The sequence below is a fragment of the Pteropus vampyrus genome, unplaced genomic scaffold (assembly GCF_000151845.1).
Source record: "Pteropus vampyrus isolate Shadow unplaced genomic scaffold, Pvam_2.0 Scaffold215, whole genome shotgun sequence".
Classification (NCBI taxonomy): Eukaryota; Metazoa; Chordata; class Mammalia; order Chiroptera; family Pteropodidae; genus Pteropus; species Pteropus vampyrus.
The window spans coordinates 47,977-61,729 of record NW_011888996.1 but is presented as its reverse complement, the minus strand read 5'-3'; the positions used below and the strand labels follow the sequence as shown (position 1 = coordinate 61,729).

Sequence of the window (13,753 nt, the reverse complement as noted above, 5' to 3'; positions counted from 1 at the left end):
CATCTCTGACACACACTTCCAGTTTATCCGTCACCTATCAGCTCAAACCATTAACATTTCCTGAGAGCTCACACCACCTTATATTGCGGCACACAAAGATTTATGGAGCAGCATCAGGATCTATGGCAGTCTCTGGGGATACAAAGCAGAATAAAACATTGTCTTGTACTCAAAGAATTTGGCTAAGTGAAGGACAGTCCTGTAAAAATAATAATTGAAATACAGCTGGCTTTGGGGGAGAAAGCATGGCTATGCTTTGTGAAGGCAGATTTGAGTTGGCGATCATTTTATTATTATATCCACCATCCAAAATTCTTCCAAACTACTGGTCATATACCTACAGGCCTAAATTGGTTAAGGCCACCAGGTTGTGACTTCTGTATAATAATATGAATATTTATTGTTTATTACCTGTAGGTCACTGTTCCAGACATTTTACATGTGTTAACTCATTTACTCCTCACAACTATTGAAGTTGATATCATTCTGCTCATCTTACAAATGGACCAACTGAGGCACAAGATAGTTCATGTAACCTGCTGAGGTTATATAACTATTATTTAGGGTGGTGGCACTAGAATTTGAACTCAGGCAGTCAAGCTCCTTCAAAGCGCACACGCTTGTCAGAAGTGCTTCACAGCCTATACTGGTCACTGGGTGGTATATTTAGATACTGCTCTGTATCTAAATTTTAAACATTTCTTTACTCAGCTTATACTACAGAGTGAGTTACATATTTAGTAATTTGTTGCACCACGTACTATTTTTTTTGTTTTGTTTCTGAACGAACTCTTTTAACCAGTACATATAGATTTGATGGAAAAATTCATGTCTATTGAAGTGTCTAATTTTTAAGAAATAACATTGCAGTTACCCAAGAAATATGTCCATTATAGGAAAAAACAGGTAGAGTGGTGTCCAAGGTATTTAATGTATTCTCACAGTCACTCTCCCAACTCCTCTCCCCTCCTACCAAACCAGCTTGACCTCCTTTCCAATTCTGGATGAATGTGGTTTTGTGCTCAGTCCTCCTTACAGGTACAAACAGTAGCATAATGTTTTGTTTTCATAACTGTCTGCATAATGTTTACACTCTGTAGATCTTTCTGGACAAGGCAATGATTATGCTTGGTGTCTACAGACACGTTCTATTTATATGAGCTATAACAAACCCAAGGAAACCCAGGGATTTGCTAAAATGGTTAAATTATAAACTCCCAAGCCTTTGATCTTAATTCAAAATGTTTCACTAGACCAGGGGATGTGGCCACTTTTTATTCACAAGCTTTCCTGAACTCTCTGAACATTACATTCTGTTCTTTTTACTTAAAGCCAAAAATTAAGGCTATCCATCCTGCATCCTGGCCTTTGTTCATATGCTCTCAGCCAGGACCTCCCCACAACATTTATCTACACCCCCTCCCCAAACTCTGGCTCCTACCCAACCTTCCTGACACCCCTCATATGCCACCTCCTCTGGGAGACCTTCTTTGTCCTCCAAAGTGGTGCTACCCCTGCTTATACCACCCAGTGACCAGCACTTAATATCTACTTCAGTTGCCTATTTCTCATCTAATTTGTAGTTGGAATTTATGTAGTAACTATATAACTATACTTTTTTAAAACCTAATTTGTACCTAAATTTATTCAGTAAATTTTTCTGAAAAAAGTTGTGTCCTTGAACTTTTAAACTTGGCAATTTCTTTTACAATCTTGAGAATGGTAAAAATACATGGGCTATGGGCTTTGGCGTTGAAGTAATGTGGGTTTGGCATTCAGCTCTAGTTCTAATAGCTGTATGACCTTGAACTTAACATCTCTGAGGCAGTTTTATCATTTAGAAAATAAAGACCTACTTCTTTGTGAAGATTAATGCATAAAAGTACAGAGTCCATCACCTGCCCAAAATCATGTTCAGTAAGTGTTAGCTGCTGTGTACTTCTCAAGAGTAACTCAGTTTCATAAAAGAGATTTAACCAAAAGGAGAGAAAGATATTGCCAGTTAATTGGGAGCTACCCAAAACATATTTTATAATGACATGCAAATTTACCTATATTGAGATTAATCTAAAATTTATACTTAACATGTTATCTATTACGCTCCACATATTCAGTATCAAAATACATTTTAGATGGTTTGAAAATCTATCTGACTCCTTTAAAATGCTCTAAAAAAACAGAGACTGAAAACTGAAAAAAGAATGTTGGCACCAGCTAAGGGAGTCTCTTTTACGTGAGAAAGTGAATGGTACTTTAATGTCTCTGAATAAGACCCCATATTAATCTCTAGGAGACTGAAAACTTCAGTTCATCCAAATCCTTAAGCATCAAATTTAAAATGGCTTAGAAACCATTTTGAATTTACTTAATAGTAACCTGGCTTCTGAACCAGTAAAGAATCCAGTAATCTAGCTGAGTGTTTAAACCCTTCTTTTAAAGACCCTTAGACAAGAACCAAGATGCTTAGCAGCTGATTGCTGCCAAATTTAACCTAGGAAGACTCACAGACAATGCTGATTAACAAAGACTATACCTAATAAACTATTCAACCCTGGATCATTCAGAATTCCAAGAGGAAATGCATCCCATTTCCTTGTACTTGCCTTTTTCTGATAAACTGAAAAGTTCTCTAAAGCCACAGAATTAAATGAGAGGATATTATTTCGGCATCAGTATCAACTGAGTATGCTAACACACACAATCACATTGCACATTCATTCAATTATACATTTATTAATCTCTACTTGGTTTAAATCAAGAGCCATTCTAGGTGCTAAGGGAATCCCAAGATGACAAAACAATGTATTCTTTCCCATAAGCAGCCTTTTGAGTTTTATTTGCAAAAAAGTCGTATTTTAAGCTATCACTAATTCAGAATTGCAGTAGGCACTAATTCATAGCTGAAACCAAAGGTGTAAGAGAGACGAGATAGTGGAACAGTACACCAGAGGTGTGAATGGGCAGAACACAAGACCACGGAAGAGGCGAGAAAAGGAAACGTATAATCCTGGCCTTGGGATTCAAAGTCCTCATTCAAAGTCCAGACCTGCCATTACCGGCAATGCAAACAATTCTGTTTTTGCAATTAGTGTATATAGTATAATTTAAATTTAATTACCAAAAAATCCTTTATTTTATAGAGGTTTAAAGATCAAAGGAGAACAATGATGAAAGTGCACAGTACAGAGTTTATCACTGGGAAGCGAAACTACTAAAATGTAGAATTCCCTTAACGAATGTTCAATACAATTTTGTGAATATAGTTCACATCAATACACGTTTTGTTAATACAATTTTGTTCAATACAATTTTGTTCATGATCACAAAGCAATGCAGAATGACAGAGAGTGAAGCAGTGGCGTTAACAAAAAAGTACAAGTTTTTAAATTAGACCTAAAGTCAAATTAGGGTTCCAACTCTTGATAGCCAGCCAGCTGACTTATCTTAAAGAAGTTATTTTATCATAATGGATAAATTTTCACGGGATTGAAAAGATTAAATGTTAGGGATATAAAGCCCTCAACATAATGACTAACACTCCTCAAACATTAACTTCACTCTTCATGACCCCTAAATAAGCACTTTTCCCAGCTGTTTCCGACTCCGATTTCTGGCTCTCTGCCCGCAAGTCGTGTACTCCTTGAGCCCCTTCCGTCTTGTCACTGGGAGTGGAAGGGAAGAGACGTTTCCTCTCCCTGCCCCCTGGTGGCGAAGCATAGCCTACAGCCTAAGCACAGCTAAAAGGATGCTCCCTCCCGGGGCCCCGAATTTACAGGGTGGCACAGCAGACACTGTTGAGCTGATGGTGACAGCAGCAGTGCCTGTGGCAGAATCTCAGCTAGTCTTGGCACTCTAGCCCCATAGTAACTTCTCATCAATTCTGTTAGCTACACACATCCATCCAATAAATGTTTTCTCCTTAAGTAAACAGTCAGTTCCTGTTGTTTGTAAACAAGAACCTTACTGAGTATACTTTGGTAAAACTAACAAAAGTAAATTAATATCAATGCCATAAAATTATTTTAATATCTTTTTCTCCATGACTGAACATACAAAAATAATGGAAGTAATGTATTCCTCTGTTGTAAAGATGGGTGGAATATATCAAAATCCACTTGCTGAATTTTCTTTAGATAGTCCTCCAGAGCAACCTACAAAAAGAAAAATGGTCACTAGATCATAGAATGATTAAGTATTTAAAAGAAACTAAAGAAAAATTACAAGTATTAAGGCTACTTTAGTTTCCCTGAGATGGTCTTCTACATACTAAGAATTTAAATGAGAAAGTTAAAAAGGAGAGAGAAAATAAAGACATCTTCTCAGAAGTTTCTATTAGGCCAGTAAAACAGGATCACAGAGCTAATACTAGAAACAGTAAATCAATTCTGATAGTAACTTATAGTGTTCTGGTAAAATGTAAAAAGATCGGAGAAATTGTTGTTTGCCAGGTCTTATTACTAGATTGTAGAATACAAAAGGGGTGTTTCAGTCAAGGAAAATGAATACCATCACCAGCCCCGGCCGGTAAAAATGCATTGTGCCATGAGGAGGAGCTCAAGCTCTTTCTTTAAAAAGTTATTTTGTGAAAAAGTTTAATGGGCCTCAATGCTCCTGCTAGAAAACGATTTTCAACCAAGAACAATTGCAGGTCCCTATAAATGTCACCCACGGTACCCCCATCACACAAAACTTGACAACGCTTTCAATGGGATGGGAGCAGGATGGAAAACGCTGACAATGAGCAGTAAGTACTCTTTATTTTACAGTTTTCGCTTACTTTTATTGATTTATAAATTTTTATTTTATTTCAATAACTTTCTTACTAAACTGATAAGCCACTCAGTTTTACATTGCGCAATTCTAAGAGACACCACTCTCTTCAGTCCACGTGCACAGTTCCCCTTAGAGCTCTGCTTCACAACCTGTGTGATCCAACAGCGATCATGCTTGTGGATTCTCTAGAATACACAGATGAGCAGAAAGAAAACAAAAGGACTGATTTTCTCCCAGACTTTTTTCCTATACACTTATAAACAGATGAGGTACATACAAATTTAGTATCTATTTTTTAAACCCTAAACTTATACATGCACAATAGGAGATACGTGCACAAATATGCATGACTGCCTTGGTTATATTAGCAAAACACCTCAACCCACAAGTGCTTTAACAAAAAAAAGGAAGACATAAACTTCACACAATGGAATACTATGCTGCAATGAAATGAATGTACTACAGCTAGATGCAATGATAGGAATAGATCTTAGAAATGTGTGTGTGTGTGTTATGTGTGTATATGTGTGTGTGTGTGTGTACGTAACCTAGAAGACAAACTGAAAATGATCCATTTTTATAAAGCTCAAAAATAAAATTAAGCAACATGTTGTTTAGGAATACATAAAATAAGGAAAATTTTTTTGAAAGAAAAGTAAGAGAATAATAAATATAAAATTCAGGATAGCTACTTAGAGGAAGAAGGCAGAGGCAGGGGGATGAGATGGGGAAAACACGTGAGTGCAATTTAACGGTGTCTTTCTAGTTTTTGGACTGAGTGGAGCGTTCATGGCTGTTTGCTATGCTATGCTATGCTTTATAATAAGTGCATACATACACAGATAAATCATATTCATTTGTAGATAATCAAATATTAGACATTTTAAAATAATAAACTGAAGTTATTTTAGTATAGTTTCACATTTTCTTTTTTTTGGAAGAAAGAGCTTGTATTATTTGTAATGTTCTACAATATGCCTTTTTATCGCAATATATTGAGATCAATTTCCCATATCTAAGAATTTATTATGTTCATTTTAACAGCTTTATAAAGTATCTAATTATAAAGAATAATTAATGAAATTAAGGTATAGGCATATAAAAGAATACTATACAGCCATTAAATATACTTATATTTTTAATGATCTGGTTAAATGCTTGATAAGTAGGACACTGACATATAAAGAGTGATTTTAACTATATACAAAAATTCATTAAAAAAAAAACAGAATAAATAGTGGTTATCTCTGGGTCTTTGAATTATAGTTGATGGATTTTCTTCTAATATTCTTTTTATGTTGTCCACATCTCTAATACGAGAATGTACTGCTTTTACAATTAGGAGAAAATTCCATTAAAATAGATGACCTCCAAATTAGAGCTCAACTGGACATTCACAAATTAGGATGGGGTTCAAAGGAAAGTTTGGCTAACAATAAGTAAATTGTTTGATATAACAAATTCACCGTAAAATTCTCCAAGGCATTACAATTTCTGAATATGGCTTTTTAAAGCTTTATCTGTGGAGAAGAACATACTATAACCTAGTCATTTTCAAATAGTTTTTAAGCAGCAAAACCTTTTATTTGGACAAAATAATTAATGGATGTCTCACACATAAAACAAACAAGAAGAGATGTACCCCAGCTGGACTGAGGATGTAGGCCAGTAGCAGTCCCTCCAGTTTTTCCTAGCACAGGATGGAAACAGAGCTAGGCTCCAGCCCCAAGAGTGTCTGATTCACTTGGTCTGCAGTGGGACCCAAGATCTGCATTTTTAACAAGTTCCCAGGTGAGGCCAACATTGCTGGTCCAGGGGCTACACAGCGAGAACCACTAGTCTAAGATAGTGGTTCTTAGCCTAGTATACTTCACAATTACTGGGGGAGCTTTTAAAAAGTATCAATGTCTGGATCCAACCTCTTAAGATATTGTGATTTAATTGGTTTGAGGAGAGACCCAACATCACTTTTGTTTTTTTTTAGATCTTTTTATATTTAAAGCTCCCCAAAGGATTCTAATAGGTAACCAGAGTTGAGAAAAACTTTTTTCTCAGAAGTGAATAAAACAAAGTCCTTAAACTTCATGGAGCTTAAATTAGAAAGTAAGTTAAACGGGTGATGGTACATCAGCAAATAATCATTAAGACCAAATAACCAAATAAATAACCATTAAAAAACAGTGATATAAAACATTGTGTGTTGATAGAAAGATGCTTGACACCTCATTTATACAAAAATATATATGTAATTTTATGAACATAAAACATCCAGATAGATGAACAGACATTATCTCTGGAAAGGATCAAACTGTGAGAGGATTCTAATTTCTTCTTTTGCCTCCTCTTACATGAACATCTAAAATACTAATATATTACATTTATAATAAGTAAACCCAGTAAAGAAACAAAATGATTATGAAGACTCAGATCTGAGACCTAGGATAGAAGATGTAAAGGGATATAAATGAATCTTTAACATATTTTAGGGGAAAAGGTAGATGTTGTTTGGTATTGTAGAAAATTCATGAGTTTTCAATTTTCAAAGATCACAAACCTTTGAATCTTGGTTTTTGCCTACAAAATGAAGTAAACCATGTCTAAGGATGATTAGGAATAATGTATGAAATGACCTAGCTCAGAGCCTGTTCCATAGTAGGTGCTAAATAATTGGAAGCCATTCTCATTTCTCAACTGGCCACACGTTGGAATCACCTGGGCAACTTTTTTAAATCACAGATTCTCCTAGGAGTCCCACCTTCCTCAATCCCCAGAGTCTGTCTTAGTTAAGAAGACTCCAGGAATCTGTACTTTTCAAAGCTTTCCAGGTTATTCTGATGCAGCACTGGTCTGTGAACACTGTTCAGGAACACTGTAGAGTGTGGTCCCAAAAGAGAACATATTACTGGAATCATAAGTAATACTCAGCTACATGTCGCCTAACAATCCTATGAGGTAGCTTCTTACATGACTCCCATTTTACCTATGAGTAAACCGAGTAACATGGTAGCTAAGAGCCTTAAATTCCCATGGTTCGCAAGTGGCAAAGCAGATTCCACATGATGCAGTCTGGCTGCAGTCAGGGCTACCACTGACCACCCACCTGTCCCTGGGAAACCCGGGCACTACCATCACCAAGGCAAGAGACAACTAACAAAACCGTAAGGGAGGGAAACAAACAGCCTCTGAACTAAAGCACTGCATTGGGAACCTCATAAAATAGAAAAAGAGGTCATACACGTCTGCTTCATTAATTAAACAGTCTTTTCTGTTAATCTACTTACTGTCTGAAGAAAAGCAGGAAATGCTTTCACAGGAACACTTTTGTGGAAGGACCTAGCCTAAAAAAGAAGACAAAAGGAAACTAGTTTGAAATAGAAATATTTCTGAAAATAAACACTCTCCCCCAGAAAGTGAACAAAATGCGCCAGTTTAACAACACAATTAGGGCCTCTCTCAAAAGAAAAAAACAGTTCTCATCTCCTGTCGATTAAGATTAATTTCTTAAGCCTGCTCCTGTCTCCAGGTTTTCCTTTATATTGTCAGGTAACCGCCTCTACTACCTGGCTGACTTAACCCTCTACCTTTTGGTTTTACCTCGGTTTACTAAAATTGCTGTCTTTAAAATCATCCACAATTTACTAACCATCATACTCACCTTTTCTCTTCAATCTCCCTGTAGCATGCACAACTTTATTATTCCCTTTTCTTGGAATTTGCTCCTCCCTTGGTTTCCAACACATCAACTCTCAGTTCTCCTACTTCTTTGATCATTCTTCCCTTCTTCTTCTTCCCAATAAATGGCCCTTTCTCCTTCAACTTGAGAAATAGATGTGGACCTTGGTCCTCCTACCTAGATGGACATTCTCCTTGGGCAACACCATCCAAATTCAGAGCTTTACTCTGTGTGTATGACTCCTAAATCTTTCTCCAGTTCTGCTCCTTTCAAAGTCACAGTCCTGCATTCTTCAATAGCTCATCTCTCTAAATGTCCTCTAATCTCCCTATATTCAGTGACGTCCAGCAGCTAGTCCAAAGTCTACAGATCAGCACCTAGCATACCACTGCTTTTTTATTATTGTCTCTGGATGGCACCATCAATGGCACTTCTATTTGAAGTCTGTGCAGCATTTAACTTTCTCTCTCCCTGATCCTGCCACAATCAGTTATCTAGTCTAATTGATTCCACCTCTGTTACATCTACTCTCTCTAAAATAAATACTCTTTAACTATGGCAATAAGGAGATTATTTACTAGTGATTATTGTTAGAGTGGGCAAGATGGAAGCCAAATTACAGCATGATAAACAGTGCAAGGGTGGTGAGGGCCTTGAGGTAACAATGAATACAGACCACTTATTCAAAAAAGGTTAATTGTGAGAGAAAAATAAGGAACAGAAGGGTCCCCTGGGCTGCCTGTGACTTCAGGCAGTAGCAACAAACCAGAAGATAAAAGGGGCCAGTTATCAGAGAGGCCAAGTAAAAACCCCAGGCAGGACAGCTGAGACAAGGTGCAGACCTGGAAGAGGTAGGGGAGGTGCAGGCCTTGCAAGGCAAAAGCACACTGCTCCCTGAGAGACAGAAAAATGGTGGCTGGGGACATCAGAGGAGCCTAAATGAGGCTGCTCAGGCTTGATTTACTGTGTTAAGGATGTATATATCTGCTCAGAGGAGGACTTTTTTAAGTAGAGAAAGTTTACAATCATCCCTGAGACAAATTCACTGAGATTTCAATAAGATGAATTACGGACTGCCCAGTAGGGAACACCACAACATGCTCCAGAAATAGCCACACCTAGAAATGATAGTTTCCTAAATAATTTGGCAATAAGAGGCTACCTACATGCTTTAGGTGCAAGTGTGCCTGGCTGGCAATATCATATATCACATCTCTCACATTTTTATCTTGGTTCTTCCTCAGAAAATCTTCTTGTGAAACACCATGCTGTGTTGGAAAATACATTATATTAGCAATTGAAAAGCTCACTTAAAACTAACTTAGCTCGAGAAAATAAATAAGAGAACAGTATAATGCCTATTTTGTTTTTAAAAATATATGTGTACATATATGTGTATCTGTGCCTGTTCTGTATGTGTATATATAGAGACACACATAAATACATACACTCTCTTGGAAGAATATGCAACGCAAGATGTTAATTAACAACAGTTATAGGTAGAACAAAAATATACAAGGAAAAAAACTGAACACATAAAAAGTTTAAAAGTACAGACAATAAAAATCTCATATAGAAAACAAAAGTTCTCATAAACAATATTTTTAAAAGACTTAACTTCCCTCCTTTATTTAAAATAAAGAAGAGGCTACGGTGAGCACTAGGAATAATGACTCTAATTGCTTAGGAGAGAGTAGGGCAGCAACATGAAGCTACACCAATTGAGGTTCTCTGGATCTTCTTTTGCATAGCTCCACCAGAGACCTAAAATGCCTGACTGATGAAATTCTCACTTGATAACTATGGAGCAAAAAAGCGATATGCATTCATTTCAAAGCAGTTACTTGAATAGACTAAGCAAAGAACCAAGAGATAACATCTCTCTAATATTCCTGAGGTAAATTATTACAGTGCACAAATAATAGCCTTACCAGCATACAAATATCCATGGGAAGGAACACCCTTCTTCTGGTACCATGATACGGTGTTGCTCTCAAACAAGTGACAATGCCTTGTGCTTTTCCAATGTGACTTGCAGCATGATCTGCATGAAGATCCTTTACACCTATGATTTTAGAAATTAAACAGCGGGGCTGCTCCTTTCTCTTTAAATGCTTAACAAGTCTACAGAAGTAGCAAAGAGAAATCACCTAAACATGTAAAACTAGGTGTTTATCCTAATTCATTAATATATGAAAAACAAGATCTTTGAGTAAAACTCTGGGCACAAAAACAAGTTGACCATTTGCCACAGGCAGGTTTCTAAACTTCAACTTTTAAGTAAGAGTTTTTCTCAGACTACAGCACACCAAGAACACACTGGGAATTTTAATCAGCTATCATGGAAAACATTACAAGTCTTCCATTTCTTCTCCTCAGTACAATTTCCATATGACCTCATTTTAAGTATATGCTTAACAAACGTTTTGCTCTTCGCTCCCTCCTTTCATTGTGTTGGCAAACATGTCACCAAACGTGCAGGCAGAACAGGCCTGGGAAATTCACTAGGGACTTGTGTTATTCTTTTAGGGCGACAGAAAGATATATTACCTTCTTCAGATGGATGCTATTGTTCTTGTCTCAAATAATTTTCTCACTACAATCTTCATTACAATAAGACTTCATCAACTTAGAATAAAGTTAGCGGAGGAAAAGTACCATCTAAATTAGTTTTTGTTGTTTTTTTTAAAGAAAAATTTTATTTAAATATTTATAGAAAAACTTAGAAATGCAGGTTTATTTCTTCTATTATTTTTTTTTACATGGAGAAGAATTATTGACAGGGAAGGCAGAATCAAGCTACAAGCCTTCCAATTCGTAGATGTTTAAAAAAGTAAAAGCATCTGTAATTACCAGGTGATTAACTACAACATTCCCATGAGGTAGCTAAGTCACTTTTATTAGAGTCTAAGTATTTTGATTAGTCTGCACTCCAAAGAAAGATATATATTCCCCTTCTTGCTCAAAAAAAAAAAAAAAAAAAAAGCTGTTTTGTTATAAATAGCACAAAAACTTCAGTGTTAAACTGGTTAGATTGTCAAATTATAAAAGAATGAAGTCTGAAAGGTGTTTTATTTGAAAAAGTATGAAATAGAAAGAAAACCTTACCTAGTATTTCTAGTGTTAAATAAAGAAGAGAGCTCTGTGTGTTTTCGGCATAATTTTCCAGTTCCTGGATATTATGATATGCTTTGTCATCCAAATTTTTTTCCTACAGTCAAACAAAAGGCAAACAATTTGCTGAATTATCAAAATTTATATAGAAAGACACTTGTTTTGCTCAAAAAGACTGAATAATAAATAATAAAGATATTAAGTATATATTTAGTACACGGTAAGATTAAAATAAAATTTAAATATTAAAGTTCTATACATTCATTCTTACAAATCACCCTCAAAAATAATACCTTAGGAATAATCTCAATACACAAATCACCATGAACATGGGTTGATCTAATTTTTAATTTCTTTAATAGCCCAAGGTATCATGAGAAACTGACTTCACTGAGCTCTCACTTTAGACATTATCTTCTTAATCTTAGCAACCCCTCCAAAAGTTAATAAATTAATATTTTTTCCATTTTGCAGATGAAGAACTGAGCCATGGACACATTCAGTAACATGCCCAAGGTCACACAGCTAATGAATGGTTGGGATAGGATTCAAACCCACACATTTTGACTATTAAGCCCATGTCCTTAAAAAGGAAAAGGTGCCTAGAAAAAGAAAGGCAATTTATACCCAGTTTCCCTGCCGCAAAAGAAACCATGCTCAATAAAGCAGCAGGATTGATGAACTGAACACACTCTATCCAAGAAACAGAAAAATATAAATCTTAGTAAAATCTAGTCACTTTTACAATAATACAAAGACTGTTGCCAAGGTAATATACCCCTTCCTCCTTTTTTTTTTTTGGTCAGGAGGAAATTGGCACCAGCAACGATCCCAGGAAAAAAATATGTCCAGATCTTTTACATTTAAGAAAAATTGACACATAATTCACATACTATAAAATTTTACCCTTTAAAATAAAGAGTTCAGTGGTTTTTAGTATATTCACAAAGTTGTGCAACTATCACCACTAATTCCAGAATGGTTTTATCACCTCAAAAAGAAATTCTATATCCATTAAGCAGTCACTTCCCATATTCCTTACTTCCATCTCCTGAAAAACCGCTAATCTACTTTGTTTCCGTGGATTTGTCTGTTTTGGACATTTTAAAAACATACAATGATACAATATGTGGCTTTTTGTATCTGGCTTCTTTCAATTAGCATGTTATCAAGGTTCATCCATGTTGGAGCATCTATCAGTACTTCACTCTTTCTAATTGAAGAAATAATAAATACTCTATTTTATGGATATATCATATTTTGTTTATTCATTCACTGACAGACTATACGTTGTTCTCACTTTTGGACTATTATAAGTAATGCTGCTATAAACATTTGTGTGGACATATGTTTTCATTACTCCTGGGTATAAACCTAGGAATGAAACTGCTGTGTCTATGGTAACTCTGTTTAACTTTTTAAAGAGTTGCCAAACTGTTTTCCAAAGCAGCTGTACAATTTTACATTCCCATCAGTAATGTATGAAATGTTCCAATTTCTCCATCTTCACAAACACTTGTTATCATTCATCTTTTCTATTATAGCTATTCTAAAGGATATGAAGTTACCAGTATCTCATTGTAGTTTTGATTTGCATTTCCCTAATGAAAAGATGTTGAACATCTTTTTAGGTGCTTACTGGTCATTTGTATATCTTCCTTGGAGAAATGTTTACTCAAATTCTTTGCCTATTTTTAAATTGGATTATCATTTTTTACTGCTGAGTTTGAAGAGTTCTGTACATATTCTAGATACTAGTCCTTTATCAAATATAACTGGCAAATACTTTTTCCCATTCTATGGATTGTCTTTTTACTTTCTTGAATTTTTAAATTTTGATGAAGTCAAATTATCTATTTTTCTCTTATTGCTTCTGCTTTTGGTATCATATCTAAGAAACCACTGCTCAACCTAAAGTTGCTAAGATTTACACCTATACTTTCTTCTCAGAGTTTTAGTTTAACTCTTACATTTAGATCTTGGATCCATTTTGAGTAAGTTTTTGTAAGTTGTGTGAGGTAGAAGTCCAAAGTCATTCTTTTGCATGTGGATATCTAGTTGTCCCAGCAACATTTGTTGAAAAGGTTATTCTTTCCCTCAATGAATTACCTTCACACCCTTTTGGACTCTCAATTCTATTCTATAGGTCTATATGTCTACGCTATGCCAACTCCACACAGTTTGATTTCTGTA

The 13,753-nt window shown here is 35.6% G+C and overlaps 1 protein-coding gene across 9 annotated transcripts in view; it reads right to left on the bottom strand.

The window, feature by feature from the left end:
• Positions 1-2,643: 2,643 nt before the first annotated feature.
• Positions 2,644-13,753, bottom strand: part of NDUFAF6 (NADH:ubiquinone oxidoreductase complex assembly factor 6) — a 26,278-nt gene continuing 15,168 nt past the window's right edge. For 4 of the 9 annotated variants that reach the window (XM_011372883.2, XM_023538235.1, XM_023538233.1 and 1 more), the window contains 5 exons: positions 11,555-11,657; positions 10,378-10,511; positions 9,613-9,714; positions 8,055-8,111; positions 2,644-4,151 (listed from right to left, as the gene is read on the bottom strand). In XM_011372883.2, the coding sequence (XP_011371185.1) occupies positions 4,023-4,151; positions 8,055-8,111; positions 9,613-9,714; positions 10,378-10,511; positions 11,555-11,657 (525 nt within the window). In that variant the 3' untranslated portion in view covers positions 2,644-4,022. Of the gene's footprint in view, positions 4,152-5,893; positions 7,348-8,054; positions 8,112-9,612; positions 9,715-10,377; positions 10,512-11,554; positions 11,658-13,753 lie in introns of those variants that run through there. The other 5 variants (XM_023538234.1, XM_023538231.1, XM_023538229.1 and 2 more) reach the window with 4 other exon arrangements.